At 31.5% G+C, this 24,875-nt stretch overlaps 1 protein-coding gene across 5 annotated transcripts in view; it reads left to right on the top strand.

The window, feature by feature from the left end:
• The window catches only part of LOC135128144 (triple functional domain protein), a 180,400-nt gene that overhangs the window by 115,239 nt on the left and 40,286 nt on the right, over positions 1-24,875 (top strand). For all 5 annotated transcript variants that reach the window (XM_064055028.1, XM_064055031.1, XM_064055029.1 and 2 more), the window contains exon 17: positions 12,694-12,955. In XM_064055028.1, coding sequence (XP_063911098.1) covers positions 12,694-12,955 — 262 coding nt within the window. The remainder of the gene's footprint in view (positions 1-12,693; positions 12,956-24,875) is intronic.

Genomic DNA, 24,875 nt, shown 5'->3' with positions numbered 1-24,875 from the left:
TAAGCTATTTATTGCAAGAGTAGTTTTTTATTACTACTCTGTACTAAGAAGTAGGGTTTTATTTTATGAAAAAAATTACTTACTTTTGTTACGTCTCATAATAATTAACTACATATTTTTAGGCTGTACGTACTTGTTATATTTATCATTAATTTAAAGCATATATAACCTGGAAGAAATCCTCATATTCAACAATGTTTTTTAACTTTATTGGAAAACTGTAATGTATTGATACGCGAGAAAAATGAAATATTATAGTATTGTTTTAAAAAAGAGATATTCTATTTTTTTATCTGAATTATTATGCCGTTATGTAATAATATTTGTATTACGTTACGCCAAAAACTATAAAATAAATCGTTTACTATTAAAAAAAAAATTAAGGATGCATTTTTTTTACGATTTCATTAAAATTTGGACGACAGCGAGAAACAGTTCTTTCAACGCTTGTATTTTGTACATTTCTAACAGTAAATGACTACCAACTGACGGGATTTTGATATTTAAGAATTGTACCTACCAGCCAAAACAGATAGTAATGTATCCACAATTTTTGCAAAAAATTAAAATTTAATCTGTGCAACTTTTAAATGTCTGCTTTAAACCCAAAGTAAAAAGCTTCACGTTCGGTGTAATGATAAATCAGTACCTCAAGTTTCTCGACAGAACTTTAAAAATAATTAACAGAATAATGTTGCTTACGTGAGAATTCTCGTCGCATTTTTTCTAATCACCCCACTAACAATGAAGACGTCACCTCAAAATTGTACATAGTAAATGTGTTTTAAATTTTATAAAATAACATACTCCTACACGTGCAGTTTATGAATCCGAGTTGAATTTTTACCCGAGCCATCCAGAGTTTTGGAAAAAAAAAATTATAACGGTGTGACAACATTTTGCAATTTAACTTTCAGACTATACAAAACCGAATTCTCTGAAATCTTGCAAACGTTTTAAGTTTATCGTAAACATGATAAAACGTTAATGTATGCGTTTAACCATTCCCAAAAAAAATTCACATCATCTCAAAATTTTTGCCTATTTAAAATAAGCAAAATATTATGACTCCAAAATATTATAACGTGCTCGCTGCGGTCTTATTTTAAACGTTTATTTTTTTTTAAGTTAAATCTCAGAAGTATTCAAGAAAAAATTGTAGCGAACTTAAAAATTTTAGAAAACACACCCTTAGAATACGAGTGCAGCGACCACGTTCAGGTCTCCCTAATTTTAATAATCACAATTGTTTTGGATTTTCACTTTTTTGTAGACGATAAATACATTTTTTTTGTTAATAATTTAGCTTCTCAGGGACAACAGTTCAGTTCCACAGACATTAGTGGTCGCAAACAATCTTTAAACGTATATTTTAAGAAATAAAAAAATTGTCCGGAATAATTTAACTTCTCAAGGACACCAATAAATATTTTTTTTAATTATAGCTGAACGTGCTCGCTGCGCTCGTATTTTAAACTTAATTCTTTCAGCTTAATTCTCATAGAAGTATGTAGGAAAGAGTCTCGGGGAAGTTGTTTGGGTTCTATTGTAAAAATAAATACATACACTTCAAAAAAAAAAACAGACCCCTAGAATACGAACGCAGCGAGCACGTTTGGATTGCTAGAATCTCCCCAGCTATAGCAGATAATGACAAATATTTTTAGGATTCACCTCTTGCAGCTAAACTCTAAACATGTAAGTTGGTGGAGTCTCGTATTTTTTTTAATTGTTTTAAATGTTTATGTAATTATATGTACATAAAGTGTTTAAAAAAATTAATGAATCACTTAGCTTTATTGATTAATTGGATCACGTTAACCAAAAACGTACTAAGCGACAAAATTGCAATTTGAGTAATACTAGAGTAAACTTTCATTAAAAACTAAAAATTTGTATTAATGTCGGAATAAAATGTTTGTCTTAAGAATACATGACTTTATGAATGTAGTCTATTTTGTTAATGGCATCAAAAACACCCAGTCCTTTACAGTTTTAAAGAAGCATTTTGGCACTGGGTTCTTTTTTGAGAAAACCATGATATTAAATTTATTATTCCGTAGACAATTTTCCAAAATTTTTAGAAGTCTTTTCCTTTTATGCATCAAAACTTCATTGTAGATCTCAATTTCCTAATTACTTTTCATAAAAATAGAAAGCGGTTTATCTTTAGTAAGTTTAATCACTCTTGTTTTCAAGCATCTAATTTTTTTTTACGTAAACTAAACAATAAGTGGATTTTTATTTTTACAATTTAACATAATATTGGCATAATCTTGTGGCGTATATACTTAATGACTCCAAAATCTTTATCATTTGGTAAAAAACTATGTTCCGAAACAAAAAAGTTCAAATAAATCGTTTGTTAAGTAGAATGTTGCTATAAGGTTGATTTTAGCATGAATACAGTTTTTATATTACTATTTTGACGCCCACAAGAATCAGACCACAGACTCAGTTCTGTTATATCCTTTTTGGTAAAATTTTCAGTAGGTATTAAGCTCTTAAGACAAGATCCCACCTTTTGTGCGCCACGACCTATTTTCTTTTTTTCCAAATAAAATAGTGTTCATTCCCTGTTTTACTGGAGTAAATACTCTCGTTATAAAGCCAAAATTGACGCTTATAAAACACTAAGTTTGTAGGATAGTTACAAGGAAACAAAGCATTGCACAACCGATTTAAAAAAGTGCTGTGTCGCTTGGTACCTTTTTGATTAAAACATAATCCCAGATTTATTAAAGGCGCATAGTTCTACCTCAAATTTTGGTATAAAAATAATTAAGACAAATAAAGTATTTTTACAAATTAGTTTTTGACATTAAATTCTGACTGTTACGATGTTTAACTTTTTGCGATTTGGCGCTTAGTACGTTTTTGGTTAACATCGTTCAATTTTTCGTAAAAATTAGCACCAAAGAAATCTGACCCAACCTGACAAGGTTCAGGTCACCCCTCTGACGTGAGGGAAGTACTGTGGTGTCATACTCAAAGGCTTTAAAAAGATTTTAGTCAGGTTTTTTTAAGAGTTTTTTTAGTGCATTTTTAAAACGCATTTCTTGCTTGTTACGTATTGAAGCTCTAAAAACCAACAAAGGCCGGTTTTTTTCCGATAATAAATCCAAAACTGTAACCATCGATTCATCCAAGATATATTACGATACCAGGAGATTGTCAGAAAAATAAGTTTTACCACCTACTTAATTCCCACATTGTTAATGGAAAATCGAGAGCTGTCAATCAGTTTAAAAAAATAAACATTATTTACGACAGCCCACATCAACTGACAAAATACCTAGCCATCCAAATTAGAGTGAGAATTTGCATGTTTAATATTACGCGAGTATTTTGCACACGTCACTGTGTTGTCTTTCAACAAAAAACTAATTTAAAACATCTAAAATAGCCAACACAATTCAATTAGCAAGACGACAAAATATTTCATTCACGTTGTATGAGCTCGGAAAGAGAAACAAAAAAAAATCGATTGTCAATGTAACTCAAAAATATTCAAAAAGCACTATTTTCTGTGGTCACTAGAAATGTTCTTATGGTATCTTCTCTTAAATATTTTCTTGGAAACATGTTAAACTGATCTGGTATAACATGAAATAATTTAGCATAGTGATAATAATTAGTGGCGTGTCTTGATTCACTTAATTTCAATGTTCTAAGTCAGCTTTTGCTATCTCGTTTTGCGATGATAGTTATCACGTCGTATTTGGAAGTTTTAAAAATAAATAAATCCGGATAATAATTATTGTAAACGAAAGTTTGTAATAGTTTTTATCAGACAAATAGTCACTCAAAAAAATATTGTTTGCCAATCATCAGTTCATGTAATCACCTTTAACGGTATTTCGCATTATTTTCACTAAGCCAAACATTAGGAGAATGCTGTAGATTTTTAATCTACTGACCTTAGTTTATTCTAAATTTTACATCAAATTACCACAAACAGCACGCCTTCATTTGCAGTGCACTATAATGAGTTTAGCACACATGTTAATAATTAGAACCTTGAAATTTTTAAATGTTATAAAATGAGACCTTTTTAAGTGTGTGCCAGTATGCTACAAGACAAAATAACAATACAAAAATTAATGACCAAATTTAACAAACTGGCAACATGTCAGTAAAACAGACTTTACATCGTGTAGTATTACGCAACGATCGTTAAATACGTACTGGCAGTTTCACATCATTTAAAAACCACAAACAGACTCGAGCTTGACTATTTTTATACTCAGTAGTAAAATTATTAAAAATTAATAATTAAGCGAGCTAATCAAGTAGAGATCTATTTTTATAATTATTCTTAATATGTACAGTTATTCCATTCACTCGTAGTCTTAACAAACGAATTGAAATTTTCTAATCGTGAATTGAAATCGACTTTCTCTGGTATTTTTGAAAGCTCAATGGTCTTCCGATCGTTTATCTTGTCCTTTGGGCCAGCAGTAGCGTTGTCGCGAATATTAATTTAAAAAAGCTCCCCCGCTGTGTTGTCGGTAGACCGCGTTTTGATCATGCGTATCGAATTTTTCGATGGTAAACTGATACACCTTATCTGGTTAATAACAGATGATTGAGTTCCGCTCTCCTTCATGTGTGTCCTGCAGTATTCCGGACAGGCGCTTTTCTCTCCCGGGCTGCCGGAGCTACGCTGATGTCAGTTCGCTGCCGGGACCGTCCCCGAGCGCAGACTGTCATTGCTCAAACTCGTACAATTTCAAGAGACAGTTGTTAATATCCTGAAATCCAAAAAGTAAACATTCCGTCTCGAACTAGTGTGCCGGACTCGTCGTCCTGTCGAAAGCGGCAGTGCGAAAGTGCACCCATTCGATCGCAGTGATTAACTCTTGTCGCAAATTTATGAATAATAACGCACGTTCAGAGGACAATTTCAGTCACGGTGCAGTATGTTTGCGAGCCGAGAGCCAGCTTTGGTCGACATGTCGAGCTTCTAGTGCTTCAATGTGATGGCTTTCCATGTGATATCTGTTTCCGATTGATGGTCGCGTTTCGGACGAAATGATAACTCTGTATTCGTTATATCCTTATCAACCCTGGCGAAAAAAAGGCACCGGACCTATCCACTCCGTTAACTGTTAAGTCCAAGCTACTCAGTGTTACAAATCCTTGCAACAGCTACCGCAATTAAAATGTCTTTCGTATGTCGCTCTGTGATTCCAAGTCAAACTGAGTAGATTAGTAACCACTTCCAACGGATTAGCTTGCGGGAATTTATTGGTGCTTAGTAAATGCACTTACATAGTATATCGCACGTCTTTACGGGTATTTCAACTACGTTTATAAAGGGTAAATTATAAAGTTTTGATACATTCGAGTTTACGTTTTGTAGAAGCTTTTGTGTATAGACTTGAAACTAGAACTGCTGTGTTGACTGTTTATGCGCTGTTGAGAGTGCCAATGTTGAATAGTGTTTAATATCACCACCATCCAGCATGTCCAATCCGAGCGGTAGCTCTACCGGAGTCGTCCCCAAGAGCCAGAAGGCCAAGCGAAAGATCTCTTTACCCTGGTTTAGACAGGGGTCGGTAGCCCAGCCGCATCCCACGCTCACCAGGCAGCATACTATCGATACTCCTAGCTCCTTCCAAGCCCGGCTTCTCAGGAGGCAACCCAGCCAATCAGCTCTGGTCAATATGCTTTTTATTATTATTATTTTCACAAAACGTCACGTGCTACTTAAAAAAAAACATCCATCGTAATGACCATATAGGTGATAGGATTTTTATGACGAAATGTCTATATTATCATGTGTGCAAATATTATATCATGAACAGCAGTCTGAAAGACCATATTGTGTTAGTTGCGATTACAATTTAGTAGTGTTTGTTTAAGATATTATGAATATTTATATATCTATATTTACGAACGTTTTTCGTACGGAATATTCGATTTGATAACGGGTATTTTATTAAGTGAAATTCAAACAGGATGTTTGGTATTTTTCTCAATATTTACAAAAAAGGTTTTGGAATTTCTGTTTAGTTTTCTGATAATTTTGTTGCTATCTTGTCACCAGGTATGAAAAGTGAAGTGGAAACATTGTTGAAAGTTGAAGCTTTATTTACTGGATATTATTAATCCTTAGAATCGTCTTATACAGGGGTACAATTTAAAAAAAAAAGAATACCTATGAACAAAATAAATTCCAAAAAGTTTTGCCACCACGAAGGCTTCGACTTCTGTATTATAATGTCTTCTTTCATGAACGAAAAGCTTTTTCAAAATTGGTTTTTTTGTTTATTGTTTGATGGTAATTTGCAGCACAACTATTAAGTTTACAGTAAACAGAAAGTAACAAATTCACACGAGGATAAAAACTATACATTTCCTGTATCCAGTTTATTTTCTACACTTTCGCAATCAAAATAATGTATACCTGAAATGCAAAGATACGCAATATTTGCTTGTGAATGATTTTCGTCATTAAATATTTGTGGTAGAAGCTGATTTTATTAATATCTGGAATAACATACAAATTCGGCGTCAAATGTGAAAAGAGTAACCACTTCCGTGCTATCTAATACGATGGGTTGTCCTTATGATACAAATTGTTGATAACACAGGAAACGGACTTCATCTATTACGTAATTTTGACACTAATTCAAATATTATATTTAACTCGAATATAGAGAAAACTGTTTTGTATCCTAGTTATGGATCTTCATATAAGGTGTTCACACAAAACAAACAATGTAGTAGTTGATAAAGTAATAACAGAAACTAGTAATCTTGCACTAATGTTTAGCTTTACCTGCAGTTTCAGAGTATCCTATTAAACTGATCATTTAATTGCTAAAAGTAAAATGAATAAAAAAAATGAAATCCTGCTAACACCGTTTTTGCAAAAACGAATTTTGTGCCAAGTGTTCCGTAGCATTTTAAACATTTTTGATATAATAACGAATAATGTAAAACAAAGTAAAACAATCCGTGATTACTTGTTTTATTAGCATCGATTTGTCTTTAATGTTCGATTATGTTAATTTTTTTTCATTTCTTAACGCTTTGAGTAATAGTCGTTTGCTAAGATATCGATGACGTCGTGAGTCTGACGTCATCAGCCAAAATGGACTCGTTCGAGCGTTTGTATCAAATTTGACTTCTGTCTTTTTTACTAGCAAACTCTCAAATTGGCAATTTTTCTGCATTCGTAAAAAAAATCAATTTCATAGATTATAATCTTGTTAAAACTAATTGGCACATAGTTTATTAACTACCGTAAAATTAAAATTATTAACCTTCATATAGCGTGGTGCAGTAAATCTGCCTATACGTCGTAAATCATTGTATAATAGTGAATAGTTCATTAAAAAATTATTACACATTTCATTGTAGATTTAATTAAACCAAAAATGGCGTAGTCGATATGAGTGGGGCATGATCATAAAAATCTAACAAAATATCGCAGACATCTTAAATTCGTTCAGATAAGGAAAAATAACACAAAAATAAGGTTTTCAATTTGTCACACACAAATTTGGCTACAATTGAAATAAATCAGTTCATTCTATAAATACATATATTAATGTTAATTATAAATACAGTCAATGTGACAACTAAACTTAGGCAGGGTCCAGTGTTACTAACTAAAGTTGTAAAAACACACCTGATTCCCGTTAATGTTGTCCGGGTGCCTATTTCTAATGCACCAAACTCGTAAACTTTGCGTCACCCTACAAATATATTAAAATGCCAATTTATAAAAAGAAATTGTTTCGCTACAGTTGAAACCTACATAAATTTTAACGTGAATCAGTCGCGTCAAACGAAGTTCGTCAAAATTAAAATAACAAAAAATCTATTGTGTGTTTTAGTCGTGGTGTGAGCATGCGAAAATCATTCTGACAGAATAATCACCATTATCTGCTTTAATTTGTGATGTTTTATGCTACTAATGTTATCATTTTGATTCACTGAGCTTCAGTGTGGTTATAGGTATCCGAAAATGAAACTGTTAAAATAGGAATATTGGAACACGTGTACACACAATGGTGGCACATTCATCGTATAATTTCTATCACTAATTGAATTAATATTTCACAGTGCAGTTAACAACAGAAACTAAAGTGAAACAAGTTTCCAGTAGAACGTTCCTGTTGTATGAAGAATGAATCAGTACCATTGTTTGATAAACTATGACATGACTGTGGTTGCTATAAACAGTTGATGAAAATCTATAAAATTATATATAGTACATATGTAAAAATAGGGACAAAAAATTAGTTTTAATTACAAGTGTCGGCGAATGCGTATAATGTATTAAACACGAATTACCAGCTGCATTTTATGTGATAGTTACTAGTGCTTACGCTATTCTTACAAAATTACAAAGTAAGTTTAAACTGATTTTCATTTGTGGATGAACACTACAACGAACTAAAGAATTCTCTGCCCGGAAGTTAAAATTTGGCAACTAAATCAATATAGCTTCTATGTATTTTTAAAATTTATTTTTATCTAAATTATTTGAGGAGCAACTAGAGAAATTAATTAAAATTAAACTTAAGATTCTTTAAATTTCGTAGCAAATATTTTTAGTGGTCAAAGAATTTAATTTTGCAACTTAGATCGTTAAACATAATGTTACTTTTGTGTATCGTTCAAAAAAAAAAGTATAAAATTGTTTAGACAGTTCCCCGCCCTCTGAAGCACGACCAATGCCTTGTTAGAATGTATTTTCGAATAGTTATTTAATAATTTGTGATAAGGATGTTAATAACATTAACAAAAACATATTAATTTTAATATATATACAGTACAATGCTATCAACATGATTTTGCCGTAGAAATTTGATGGAATTAAATGAATTGTTTATAAAATAATAGAAAAAAAAATTGGAGACACGGCATCAACTCCAGAATCTTTTTGTACATGCATTTCACAGATATCTGTTCAGTGGTTTTCTAAAAAAAATTCTGTCTGTGTTTTTAGGTATTTTAATAAACACTTAATGTCCGTTTGTCTATCTGTTACAAATTATTAAACACCAAAAACGTGTTCACAATATCTCAAAGTAGTATTCAATAAATCGCACTGTAAAGGTGCAGCGTGATTTATAGTTTAATCATTCATATCTGTTTGTTAAGGGTACACGTTCATAAAAAATATTTGTATAATCAAATTTGAGAAGTTACACCTCGGATTTCTTTGAAATTCTAGTAAGATAACGAAGTGTACCGTGTGATAAAATTTTGTTCAAAACGCTGTTTTATATATAAGAAAAAATGCTTGTATTAATACAGCACAACGCACTTTCATGGACATTTAATTTTTTTTTTTTTGTTAAATTTCCCTACTAAACTTACGTAGTTCGAACTGTCTCTAATCCGTAAATAAAGCGAGTAAATTTTATTAGCTTGAAAAATGCTTTGTTATTGTAACACACACGATCAATAAATTCCGTATCTACTTTTTTATGTTTACTTATGTACCCACCCTTGTGTAGTAACAGTGAAAGCATCGCAATACTGAAAAAACTAATCCCGTAATTCATTCGTCCTCATTCCGCAATTTTTACTTTGGTAAATGTTAAGAGTACGTGCATGGGGTCACGTTAGGTCATACTCTTTAAATTTGCTACCGCTTTAAATTAGAAGGCATTATTAATCAATAATTTTGAGTTTCAAATGTGTATGTAGTCTGAGCGAACAAAGCTAGTCGTTAGTGTTTGTTTGGTTGCCTAAATTCACTAACAGCGTTACCTGCGGCAGTTCATAATTGGTCTTGTTCTTTTTTTTATCGTTTCCTGAATAAGTTCCCTAATTTTCTCGATGTTCTTCACACTTTATCTGTAACACTTGACCATAGCCAAATTGTAATTACGATATCCAATCATACTCATGAATAAGCGGTGTAAGGACTGAAGCCTCTATCCGTCAATATTGAGTGTGTCAACGGACGGTGCGATATTTATAGCGAATCGATGGCCTGTATCGCCTCTATAAGCGCCATCGACATAATTCGTCCAGAATTGACGTCTCCGTATGACCGCATTATTAATAGCTTGTTTATTTTAATGTTTATGTAAACTGCTCCCTGTCGTAACTGACTTACGACTTCATTGTACCTTGTTGTGGTTGTCAATAATTAGTTATTACTAGAGGAAATCCAGCAAGATGTTTTGCCTTGAGCGCTACTTAGTCAATGAACCTTCACGTATATACGGGTATACTGTATGTCAAACATGTGCCAATAAATATATAGCACGTTCAGAGTTACTTTAATATAATTTCTTTATTCGACAAATACAAACGGACTTTATTGATTTTATGCTTTTCAGGTTCAAAACTAGCTAAACAAAGTGTCGACAAGCTTTGACATATATTGAGATTAAAGACTGATCAATCATAGACCACGCGAACAAATAGTCACAAAAGGGGCGAATGGCATGAATGACGAGCCAATTATGTACTGAATGAGGTTCCTAAAATTATTGAATTGAAGAATTAAAATTTATACGTTACACGATTATTACGTGTCTACCAAGGGTCAACCAAAAATGACATGAGTTTGTCTTTCCGATATACCTAAACGGCTTTTCTTTCGTTGCAAACAGAATGAAATGCTGTGATTATCTTAATATATATAAATAATTTAATATAAATTTAAATAGTCAAAAAAAAATCATTTTCAAAATAATGCAGGTTGTTTTTTTTATTTATAATTTTTTATTAATATTTTGTTTTGCTTAGAGATGTAAATGCCCATTTATGTGCAAAATGATTCACGTTCGAACATTATGGCGTACTTTTGTCGCGTATTCCTTGAATGTAGTACATTGAATCACTGATTAATTGTTTGATATGACGCTGTTCACTTCCCAAGAAGTATGAATAAATAAATTTTTTTATCCCTGCGTCTTAGTGCCTAAAGAAATAAAAAAAAAGTTACATAGTTTGTAAATTCTATTGTAAGATGTTATTGTTTAATTGCTGCTTTTTCTGACATCCCCTATGCATACAATAATTACAATTAGGGTTGGGCTATTGAGCCAGATATCAAACTTTTTAGATGACGTCATCAGTTTTTTGAAGTTGATGGAAAGATATATTGTGGTCTACATCCTTATGATGATGTTAATTACCTTAAATTTACGAAGATTGGCAGAAATCCTATTCTGAAATGTTAAAAAAGCATGACATTACATATTCGTCAAAATGGTGGTTACAGTGTTTCTTTTAACAGCCGCTGGGGAAGCTGAAAGATGTTTGTAGTAGTTGAAAATGGTAAGGCAAGAATGCTAACATTTTTGCTTGCTATTTTACGTGTATTAAACTCTATTTTTATCGTAGAACTCTGCGGTAGGTGACCTCTAAAAAAAAGCCAAATGGTGCAGAGTGAAACTTCCACCGTTTTGTGAGTTATGTCACAACAAACTATTGTGACGTCAATTAAAAATTAGATTAGACACAAAGCATAATTTAGAAGCGTACACATCTGAAATTCCTTAACTTGGAAAGTGCAAACATTACAGCCTCGGCATTCTTAAGCAAAAATTAATATCATTTATTGTTTTGCAGAAAGTCGACTAAATTTTTGAGCTACATATTGAAAGTTTTCAAACGTCAAAATAAACCAGGTGTCTAAATATATCATATCTGAAGCAAACATTACACACTACCGAACAAACTTCAGCCATAAATCTGCAGAGATCATAAAATATTTTCGTCTCAAAAAATAACGTATGTAGCGTTTTAATTGTTCAAATTTGATAAGCGAAAAAAATACGACTACGGGAGTTAATTCTCCATATTAAAAGCAGTAGAACATGTAACAGTAACAAAAACAAATTTTCGAGTAACACATACATCAGGTACAATTTATTTTGATAAACTGACATTTGTAGTATAAACTGGTACACATAAATTGAATTAAATTTGTATAACAACACTGTACTTTTATTCAGTGGGCAATTAAAAAATCAAGATTCGACTAGTAAAACTTCCCGCTATGAAAATAAACGAATTTAATTTTGACTTAGAATTCGTAACTGTACATATTGTAGCTGACCAAATAATACTTTCCAGTTTTAATAATGACTTTTTAACGCAATCAAAGCCAATGTGCAGTTATTTTTTATCCTAAGGAAAAAATAAAAAATGAAAAATTATTTATGTCAAGTATACCAAGTACTTATTGTAAACGTAAGCCAAATAACAACAATTATTTTGTCTGATAATAACTTTAATCTACAAAGTAAACATTGTTTGCGCATACTTTCATTTGCAATTTTCAAATCTTGCAAACATCATTGTTTTAAACTTAAAAAGTTTTTTAAGTTTTTAGCAAACTTAATTCTAGTTGTAATGAAAATGATGTACGTATTCCAAAATTTATTTTTATTCGTGCCAAGTATTGAAACCATTAGTCCAGATATACATACAGAATTATTGTTTCAATGTTGGTCAATCAACTTCCAAAATATACAGTCTATAAGGGTATACGTGTAGGGTGCCCTGAAAAAAAGAAAGCAGAAGTTGCCAAAAATACGTTATCTGTGCGATATATAAGTTTTTCTTTCCACCAAGTAACCAACAACATTCTGAGTTGGTGGAATATTTCCGAGATTTATATTGCTTGTTGATTGACGAACGTTCGTAGTGTTGCTCGACTAAAACGTTTAGGAGAATATAAAATTATTAATGTATGTATTTCAGGCCGGAGTGCTAGAAATGACATGGGTAGTCAGCGATTTCACAGCTACTTGTTCTCAAGAACTGAGTGTGACGAAGGGCCAACAGGTTGAAGTGGTGGAAGTGTGTTCATCGAAGCCAGATTATTGTTTAGTTCGTATGCCTACTCGTGGTACAGATCATGATTCGTCTGTTCCTGAAGGGCTCGTGCCGCTAGCCGTTCTCAAACAACCACCAGCTCCAAGAAGTTCACCTTCGAGACGTGCTCCCGCAGATCACGAACTCGGTGAGTAAAAAGCTAAATTCTGTGTTATAGAAGTTCATATTTATAGCGAACTCCACCATTGATAACTCAAATTACTAAACACAAAGGCAGTTCTCAGTAGTTTAAAGGAACGGTGGCAATTTCCTTTCCATTATTTTACCGTTTGTTAATAAAATCTGATATAAATACAATGCGACTTCCACTCCACCATTATAATTGATGGCGCTTTATTAGTGGTTAGGAAGTACATTCAATTTACTCCAAGTGACACTTGTAATTTGACTCATAAAATGGTAAAATAACAATAACAGTTATTTCTAAAATACATTTTCATCATACTATATTTGTAAATAGGTCATTGTTGTGCCGGCATTAAGTGCAGTTTGCCATAGACAGCAATAAGTAATATTATTAGTATTGCATCTTGCGAAGAAGGACGAAAAAATAGTACTGAAACTTTTAATACATAAATCACCTTACCCAGTTTTATCAATTTTTAAAAATTGAAATTAAAAAATTGTTGAAATGGACGTTTTTAAAATTCTTCTGATGACGTGACGAACGCCATCATTTTTATTCTAAAACTGATTCCTCTAACATCGCCAACAATTTATTGTCAGCGTCTCCAGTCGTAATATATACCGATTTTCTACATTTGCATGCGACAGAAACATCAAATATCAAAATAAGTTCAAGACAGGTGTCTTTAAAATTTGTTTGCGTGTACTTACAGAAGAAGCTTGCCTTAATCGAAAAATAATTGTTATCTGGAGCCTTGAACAGAGCTTATTAAATCGGTGTTTCATTATCTCTTGGTTTTTACTTCCCGAGCGTAAGCTAAGGAAGTATGGTAATAGGGTCCATCCAACTGGTCACTTTCATGTTTTCTCGACCCATATAGTAAGAAAAAAATAGATCTCCCTTTTCCGCCTTCTGTCATTTTTATTAAACAGACAATCGCGGAAACTACTGTTGCTTTAACTTACAGGAGTTATCATATAAATTCGCAAAATTAAATTTTATAATTTAAAGGAATGTTCGTTGCAATAACCCTTGACCAATTTTTTAGACTTCTAATCTTGCTTCATGGTTAAACAAGATAATAGTTGCTAATGTGAATAATTGAATAATTTGACCACTTGCTGGTATCGTCCCCACTACGGAAAAATATGCGACACTGCGTTTTCTTTGATGACATCACTTACAATCCTTCACATTCTTCTATTGTACTATTTCATAGATCTTACGATACACAGTTTCATAAACGACAGCTGACAATAATCTCAATAGGTTTTAGCTATTGCGAGAACATTGCTGCACTTCAAGATCGACATTTCCACGTATTTCCATTGAACCCAGTCTCAGACTCTTCAAATTTACTCTTTAACTCCAGATTTTCTATTAGGTTTTAACGAAAAATGAGAATGTCCTTATCCGTATTTACAATTTCTCGAGCATAAGCTAAGGGAGTATTATAACAAGATCCATAGGATGACTGCCAAGTTTCATGTTTTCTCGACGATTCATGACCCCTAAAGTACAAAAAATAGGTTTTCCGTTTCCGTCTGCCTTTTGTCGTCTGTGTCGATTTTTATTAGACAGAAATCTCTGAAACTTATAACTTATACGTTAAAATAAAAAATTTTTGTGGAATAACCTATATAAGCACTTCTAAAAGATATTAATGCAATGATAAAAAGTAAAAATATGACCTCATGAACTAATTGATTGGCGATTTACCATGCTTGTGATAACGTTTGCAACATTTCATAGCATTTGGTTTTGTTAAAACGGCATTATCCAATTTTGTTCCTCTTTATTCCAGAAATCTATACCTTGAGTCAAAAAAATCAAGACGGATTCATAGACGACAAGTATAGGAGTATGTTATTGTAAAAATTTAAGTAACATTTACTGTGCAAAATTTTGAAGTGATGTCATCTATTGTTAGTGGGGATGGTCGGCACAAAATAATTAGTCCAGTAGTTTCGGATATTATCTGTGTAATAAAAAATCACTAGCAGATCACAGAAAACATAAAAGTCATATGGACTCTATGACAGTACTTCCCCAGTTTACGCTGGAGAAGTAGTAGCTTACACTTGTAAATTATAAAAATATTTTTCTGAGCTGTTGACAAAATCGGTATACTAAATTAGGCGACCTTATTATGTTTAAACTGGCAAGATCGTATTGTTTTGTATATGGATTTAGATCATTATAAAAATCCTTTACAACAAGAAACCGAAGAAATTTGAATTTTTGCTGACAACTAATCGTAATTATCATGAAAATCCTAATGATTGAACCACTTTACTAGCAGCTTATTCGCAAATTCGGACACTGGAAGCACAAACGAAGAGAAAAATATTTTCAACCATGAGGCCACCTTGTTTATAAATGGTAAGATTAACAGTGGTACTAGTCAGACGAAAATCCTGTCTAAATTTGTTAGAAACATTCGTCGATCCTTCCAAAGGAATCCTACAATGAAATTGTGTTTACACCAAGACGATGCTCCTCCGCACTATGCCAGACGAGTCCCAGTCCCTAAATAACCAATACAAGAACATATGGATAGACTGCTGGAGTAATGAATGGCCTGCTTGCTCGCCAAATTTGATACATAAATTTTTTCCTTCTCTTTACAAAAGTTCAAGAAATTCTTCCTAAGTTTTTTTATGAAGTACGCTTATCGTTAGATCTTGTAAGTAGGGCACAGTTTACTTTAATATTAATTAATGGCATTATTGTTATTATTTATATTGCTAAACAATAACTATTGGTCAACTTCACATGAATGAAGTATTCTCGCCCAGGCATGTGCACGAATTCATGGAACAGAACTGGGATGAAGTATTCATGTTTTGCTAGTATGTCTCACTGTAATATACATATATATTTATTGAAATATGGAAACTTTCTCGAATCTGTGTAGAAATACATATATTAACCTAAAACTATAGTTTACTAGAAAAAAAACGCCATACAGTCAGTACAGTGTGTAGTGTTGTGTTGGTCTTATAACAATTCAGCAGTGTCAGAACCACGCGTGCTTCGAATTCCATACAAAATTGTTTTCTATTAAATATGATACTTTCAATTCATTATTTGGTATTTGACAATTTTTTACAAATAATGTAATTACCAAGTGACGATTGTATTAAACAAAGAAATTGTTTAACGGAAAATGTTAACGTTAAAATTTTTTAAATAGTGACTTCGTGTTCGTTGTACAGTACATATTTCTAGATACCACTGATAAAAACTTGCTCCTTCACTTGTGATTCTAGTACCGAAATTAAAAAAAGTAATGCGTACCACACGTAACGTATATATTTCGGTTATTGTTTTAAAAGTACTTATTTTTGAAACATTACAATTGTTTTCTCCGTTAGATAACGAAACGAAATTTTTTTTAGTTTTTTAATTAATTTTCTACTGTACGTTACTTTTTGTTCATTTTTGTAATGTGCGTATCTTGCGTAATCGCCACTACTAACCTGACAAATCTAAACCACGTGAGTACGCTGTGCTTAGAACATCGCGGCGGTGGTGGTGGCGTCGTCGCCAGGGATCAATAGATTGGCCGTTGTCGACCTTGACCCGACCTTCCGCAGCATCCGCTCCTTCCCCCTGAACAGCAAACCAACCCGGTCTTGCCAAAACTTTACTGCAAGCCAAAGTATTGCTTTTTCGAACCCCAGGGAAATTTTTAAATATACAAGAGTTCCTACTTCTGAATGAACTATTTTAAAATCAAATTTCTAATACATCGCGTAAGATCATTAATGAATATCGAACTTGGTATTAAATTTAGGTCACACATGTAGGTAGGTTTCTGTTATTCAGTCACCTACAATAAAGAGAATGTGGCTTATTTTTATAATGAGTAGGCAATTTTGAAATACGCACAATTAAAACCTATCTTCTTTTAATTAATGTTATTTTTATTTGTCCGTTAGCTATTTAGGTTTTTGTAACCATGTAATAGTCAGCTGATTTGTGTCAATTTTTATAAATCAGCTAATAACACTAAATTTAATCTAAAGATCTAGGACCTTTCTAAACCATTGTTAATGTTCGACGCTAGTTTTTTGTAGCTGTGTTTAAGTAAGTCATTTAGTAAACAATAAATCGTAATATCTAAAATTACGAAGAAAAACTGTGATTACATGAAAATAATTTCCTATGACGTTATTTCATCCATTGTGATCTGTAGAAAATGAGACTCAATCACTTGTTCTGTAGTATTGCTTTAACTTTTGTCATTAAAATCGATGCCTCACTTTAATCACAACTCGATAGATGTACTCGCCTGAACATCAGGAAACAGTTTGATGAAGAAAAACATAGAAACTGCCTGCAGAACAATAACACTGACTTCATTTCAACAATATTTTAACAATTCAAGCGATCACTTAAACTAAGTCAGCTAACCTTTCAACGACGAGATTTGGCTCTTTACTTAATTAACAAATATCAGTTTAATGCAAAATAAATTTTCGCACTGGTTTCTATTTAAACAGTGATGTAATTCAATCAAAACTGATTCGAACTGAAATGCCTACTTGGTATACGTTTTCAATCGCTTTACGATGTGCGATCAAAAAGTTTTCGGGTTAGAATGTGTTTTTTTTTTCTTTCTTTTTAATAGCCTTATTTATACGGACTAAATGTAGATTTTTGTAGATGGACTGTTTGTTTTTATGGTATTGCAATAGACATGCTAAGAAAAAGTACAGAAATTCGTTTATCGCACACAGTGTTGTTATTATTAATTAATATTTGGTTGCAAATTTAGACTTACTTTTTAAACTAATGCTCAACTAAATGCAATATATGACGCATATATAAATTAAGCTATCGCCTTCAAGCTAAAAACATTGGCGTTTACAAATTCTCTACCCGTTCTCAAGGTATAAAGGTGGCAAAATTATTTTTACCCTACAAAGTGTTCTCTTTTTAAGGCGTAACACACAGTTGTTTTCAACTGGAATATATTTTTATGTATGTATTCCGATGGACCTCTTGTTGGGCTTTATAACCATAGTTTATTTTCGAAATTTCTACGCGGCGTTGCCAAGTTATTCCTTTTTTTTATTGGTTTGTTTATTATTTTTTTAGTAATGGAAGGGTTCACACAAAAATCGCAATAACATTATTTTTCAAATGTGATTTACAATATTTTATGCAGAAATAAATAAAGATACGCCCTTTATTGTGGTATAAATAAAGTTCGGTTTTAATATACAGTGTTTATAAAAATTAAATTATAACAATTTTTAAATTAGATCGATATTTCGGTTTTTTCAAATAGAACACTCATACGTCTGTTTATCTCTACAAAATATTACATCACCAATCTTATAAATAAGGTTACTGCGAATTTTTTTGTGAAGTTTCTAAAAAAATTCAAAAAATTAACTATGGTTATAAAGCCTACGAAAAGGTTAATAAGAATATGTAAACATATACTCTTCTAAATCTCCAGAAACAAACAAAACTATATCGATGAACATAATTCTTAATTTTATTATCATACGTCTACTGTATTCATTCCACACATTTTTCTATACTAATGAAATTTCATAGTCCATTAATGTTATATAGACCAACAAAGCTCCAACATCATCCCTTGTAAAGATAATCCATCTAATATGATGTCATTACGAAACTGACTAGAGAGGGGGAACGCTAAACAACGTAAAGAAATATCTGTCCTTTTTGTACAAATATATTTCAATAACTTTTTTAATAGAAAGTGTTTAGTGTCATCGTGGTAACATTCCTTACTTCGATTTTTGTGTACCCCGTAATTGCCACAGTAAGAATACAAAAGTTAGAGTGTCATTCATACTTTCTTCTTTATATATTATTCGTGCATATAGGGAATTTGCCTCATTTGCCCAATTTACCATATCTTAGAAGATGATAATATCTCTAGGAAGCTCACCCACTATTAAAAGCAGAAATTCAAGCAGTGCTAGCAACATAAAAGCAATTCTGATGTGTCGTTTATATATATCTAACCCACATTGTCACTTGGATACTTGAAAAGGTAACCTCACTTTTGAGTAATAATTTAATTCAAAGTTTCAATTAAATCATTTAATTAATCGCACATCAAATTTAATGTCATTTTATGGAGAAAACTACATACCATATAATATTATGACTTTAATAAATAACTTCAAGAAACATATTCTGTCACCTTTTTCGTTTTGATTAACTTAAAAATCACTAGAAATTGATTATATTTGATCAGATTTTACAATAAGCCCAAGTCCAAATTCCACTTATGTGAACGATCTGAGAAATCCCACGAATAAAACAATACTTGACAAATTTTGAAACAAATGAACCACCAATTACTTTTAAGGTAAGTTATCAGTAATAGTAATTATTTTTATTACATGTCAGTTGATGTTGATTTAAAATGATGCCATATCCACTCGAATATACCCTATTTGCTTTGATATAACCGTTAGTACCATATTGATTGCGTGATAACGTTTAGTATCTAATCAGACATTATTGGTTCAGTTTAAGTTACAATCACCTTGTTAATATATTAATGTAATGAAATGAAAATGTTTAAGTTGTTCAAAGTTGGTAAGACAAAAAATCGGTTTTGTGTTTATGTTGTGTACGTTTGTATAGGCTTTTTAGCCATTTATAATTAACTATCTACGTTCAATTTTGTGTTCAAAATAGTAATGTCCATAACTAATTGTTTATTAATATTATTATTATTATCAGTATTTGGGAAATGTTGCAAATTCACTGAATGGTTAGTTAGTTTTGATTATTGGTATTGCAATTGTAATAAGCAGTGTTCAATTTCAAGTTTTTTTTTCTTAATTAACCTTGAAAAATAGGTTAACGTGACAGCAAAGATTTCCCTCACTTACAATACCTTCACACGTAATCACGTGTATTAGTTCGAGGAATAGAACAATAAGGTACTCGCCAGATAATCATCGTTCTGAGAAAAGATATGTGTAGAAATTTTTGTAACGTCGACTTTTGTATTTATATGTCTGATAGTACTAATGTAGTTTTCTGTCTACCAAATTTTGGTGGATGCGCCTGTAAAATTAAGTGTGATGCTTTATAAACATGTGTTTAAGTTGTCTTTCATATTTTGTCTTTAGTATTACCTAATTTAAAATAAAGTTCTTACTACAAACAATACAAGAACCAGTTCAACGGGTTTACAAATTTAGATTGTCTAGAGAGGTAATAGATCAACGCGAAATTAATAAACTAATAAAGAAAATTGCATCAATTTAAAAGGAAACCTTAAAAAAAAACAACCATACCTTAACCAGCAATACCTGTTTTACACAACTTCACCATAATAAATATTATATTTTTTCCGGATTTCTAGTTTTTACTACTGCATGCATACCGCCATAACAAATTCATTAGTATCAGACACTAATAAAATGCAGACAAAAAGTGTAACCTTAATATTTGTTGTCAACATCAATAGTGAATCGTGAATAATGCTAGATTATCACGCACAAAAAAATACTACGCATCGTCACATTTTCAAATGTGACTTTTTGTGATGCCGCCTAGTAGTTTGAAATCATTTTTGTAAAGTTTTCATATTTTGTTGACATTATCATAACAATTCATCAATGGTAACAATATACATATACTTGTTTTCTTCATCACCCATCAGTTAATCACTTAATTCCACAAAGTTTTGATTTGAATACCTAGTACACACATATACCGTATCTTACACATTTCTTTATTTGTAAAAAGTGAAAACAATTTCTTTCAAGATTAGTAGCGATGCGCCCTTGACTTCATCAACACTTGATAAAATTATTTTTATGTTCAGTATATTAGTATAACTAAAATTACCGCCGGTTAAATTTGCGTCTTAATCCAAACTTCGAAGTATAAACATCTCTGTAACGTAAGTTGGAACAACGTATGAATCTGGTGGCAATGATTTCCACGCCAGATAACAATAAACTTGAAATTCTTTAAGTGTAGTAAATAAAAGTATCGAGTAAGTTAAGTAATAAACCATTGGATGATTTCCAATGGAAGAAAACAAATAACACGCAGCAGTCTCTAAAACTAGTTATGAACCATTCAATGAAATTGTTAAAATTAGCTATTTTACGTATGGATTCGACGTCAAATGATATTGTGTACTTTCGGACTGACGACCGCGTAATTTATAAACCAGAAAATTCATGCGCCCACATTTTTGCCCACAGGAACCACACGAGCGATATAAAAATAGTAGCAGATTGTTGTTAGTAAAGTAATGCATGGTTGAGGTTTATAAAACATGTTTTGTATGTTTTATTTTGTATAGTGTACACTTGATTACTGTTAAGTAATGGCGGAAATGTTTTAACTAGTTTTTATTTCCCGAACGTATTACAATGGGAACGATCATTTGTTTTATTTTGACGTTTCATAACCTCTAGTTTTACGGCTAGGAATTTTTGGAGATTTGTCTTTGATAGTGTCGATTTCAAAATTTGAGTGAAAAGTGCAACTATCATAGACAAACTTTCAAAAATCCGGTATTTTTTATTACTCTGTCGGTTTAAAATAGTTTTATGTATATTTTGTTACTTCTGAAAATCTTATACAAATATCCTCCTTTTGTTCTCAATGTTTAATTACCGAAATATAACTCGATTTCTTGTGGACACTCCAAGTTGTGTGCTTAGAATTAATCTGCCCCGAACATCTATTGTTTCTGATTAAAAAAAAGTCACACACAAGTGGAAAAATTGAAACAGTTTGGCAGGTGCAATGCTATTTTTATATTCCTTAAAAATTATTTTTATATTTATTGTTTGACCAAATTTATAAAATCGCTCGGTTATTAAAGTAACATATTTGCAAGGCCAACAATCCCAAATGTATTTTGGGAATTATTCTTCATTCGACAAATCGTTAATTTTATATCACGCCAATTCTGATCTAGTTTTCACTGCCCATTACGGCACCAATTACATACGTCGTCTCTTAAAACATACAACTTGCGTTGTGGTGGGTTGCCTAGATTCCCACGTTTCAACGTAACGTAAGTTCTGCTTTGTTGTCATTTTCGCAAGTTCAAGTTACGACCTACTTTTCGACTGAATTTGTTTTGTCCACAAATTCTTGGGTAACTAGATCGGTTATTAAAAAATTTACCCGGTGAAAATATTCCATAGTCAACGATTCAATTATTTCAAAGCTACTATCTGTGACTAAATATTACGAGTAAGTTGTTTTTAATTCCCGAATAAATAATTAAATCGATCAATCGATTTTTTTTGCAGTAAGAAAATGCAGATTTCCTTTCCTCGGACTTTCTGTAATGCGGTAACCAAAATTTGTCTATTTAACCTCTTGAAAAAACTGAAAACATCGCTTTCGTTGATCTGTGGTTCAATAATATACGAAAAATATAAAGCTTCTAGGATCGATTTTCATAATTTATCTTAGACACTACATGATAAACTTATTTCAAATATCAAAATATTGATTTAAAAAATGTTGTAGCTCGTCAACTCTAGGGCATTCCCTCCAGAAAGTTAATGACAATATTTCAAAAATGTGTTTAATGAATCTGTAGTTGCGCGTGGTGAGAAGCATAGTTTGTTTTCGAGTAATATGCTTTTACATTTTTGTTGATAAGTGGCTTCAACAAATGAATATACAATATTAATTTAAAGTCAGCCTTTATAACTTTGGAACCTCGCAAGTATAGTTTTGGAAATTTCATTCTACCCTATAAAATTTTATTGGCAATAACGAAACGGACAGTAGTACAAGAGTAAGAGATATTTACAACTGAAAGTTGTTGCGTATCAGTAATCCCCAGATGTTAGAAAGCAAAATAATCCAGGTTCGGACAGGGACCATTTGTACTATTTATAGGGTAGAATGAAATTTCCGAAACTATACATAGTAACGCGCTGTGATCTTGAGATGTCAAAACTCCGACATACGTAAAATTTTAAATGGCAGTGCCTTATTTTGAAAACTGAGTGAAAAAAATCGTCAATGAAAAAAATTTTGGTTCTTGACAAAATCAGTAGATATTAATTAGATGAATTTATTATCTTTAAAATGGGTTTTTCCAACACTTTAAAATTGAAATAAAGCAGCTTTTACTGCTTTCAAGAGGTGCAGTGGGTTCAAATTGTGATATATGTAGAATGAACAGACTCGACCCTCCAATCCATGTATTGAAAATATTTACCCGTATGTCATATTTTGACATTTCAAGGTTATCACGCAGGTTAATAATTAAGCATCATTTGATTATTCATCCATACGTTTTAATTTTCAAAACTGAAAAAAAAAGTTTAACCAGTTCTCTAAAGTGCGGGGAAATTTCTAAATAAATAATTTCACACATTTTTATATACTTGGTATTTTTGTATTTGAAAAGATTATATTTTCGAAACGGAATAATATGAATGCATATTATGTTACATAATAAACTTTTTGAGTAAAAAATATACACAGCAAAAATATCGTCCCCGCCAGTATAAAAAACAATCACTTATGCAAAATTCACTTGACAAACACCTTGTAAAACTTTTATGACTTAAGCGGCTTAAGCCAAACCACCCATAAGTCAAACTGGCTATTGTAAGCTTTATTCACCCGAACTGCGAGGATTATTACTGTCCATTGTTACCATAATGGAGCTGTAAACTTGTACTAGGTATATGTAAACTGAGTTAAGTTATACAATAGCTAGTTCGACTTATAAGGGTGCTTTGGCTTAAGCCGCTTAAGTCATAAAAGTTTTACAAGGTGTATGTCAAATGAGTTGTGTATAAACATGTAGAGATGTCTAAATAAATTATAAAAATTACTTCTATTTTTATTGTTTCATTAAATCAATAAAATTAATGCATAGATTCATTCATTTTTTCCAATGTTCTAAGTATATTTTTTAACAAAAATTTAATAACTTTTACCAATAACGTCATGACGTTTCTAGCAGAGATGAGTAAATATAGTGAAAAAAATCATGTTTAGTAAATTCTAAGAAAGAGTGAAGTGTACAAAAATATTTAAGCACTGAGTTTTGTACTTCTAAGTTACAACATTTATTAACCCACAACACCGAAAACACAAAAAAACTTAGTTTAGTCTGTCAATAAACGTTATGTTGTTATCATACACCATTTTGAGGAATAGTTTTTCAAAATCTAAAAAATACTGACCGATTTGAATTTTATTGATATATAAAATTTTGTTAGCCGTCTCCCTCACACACATGTTGATTAACAGCGCTAAACGAAATTGATTCAAATTTAGTAAATTTTGACCTCTTTTACAAACTAAACTAGGCGAGGACTTTAAATTGTGAATTTAAAACGCATTTCTAAGTGAATAAAAATTTTTGACATAAAGCCAGATATTTTAGTGTTACAAGTAAAGGAAGAATCAAGCAGATTTGAAGCATTATCATTTAACGTCTCCTGAAGAGTTGAAAAATTCTTATATTATTTTAAATTGCAAATTTTTCAGAGCTTTTACATAATTTAAAAGAATTACATTTTTATAATGTTTTTGTCGACCCGGCTATATTTAATAAAGCAACATACAAAAATGCGATAACAATAGAATTAGTTGATTTTATTTGTACTGATTTCTTATTGATCATCATTCTTCACTTTATACTAAGATAGAATATCTGAAACTTTAAAACAATGAAAAATAAATAAGTAAAAGATATCCACGTCATTTTTATTATTATTATTATTAAATTACCCTGGATTTTTCACAGTTTGGATCAATTTCTCAACAATGATGTGACATCGAGATAAAATATTGCTACTCCTGAATACTCTCTATGATAAAAATACCTTATTTAGGGGAAAACATTACAATTCAAAATTTAATTTTAAACATCTCGATTTGGTTTATATGACGTTCATTGTTTTCT

The sequence above is a fragment of the Zophobas morio genome, unplaced genomic scaffold (assembly GCF_036711695.1).
Source record: "Zophobas morio isolate AGI-343-1 ecotype UQ-CSIRO unplaced genomic scaffold, CSIRO_AGI_Zmor_V1 ptg000012l, whole genome shotgun sequence".
In the NCBI taxonomy this organism is placed as follows: Eukaryota; Metazoa; Arthropoda; class Insecta; order Coleoptera; family Tenebrionidae; genus Zophobas; species Zophobas morio.
The sequence above is the reverse complement of the archived record's forward strand: the minus strand, read 5'-3'. Positions and strand labels throughout refer to the sequence as shown.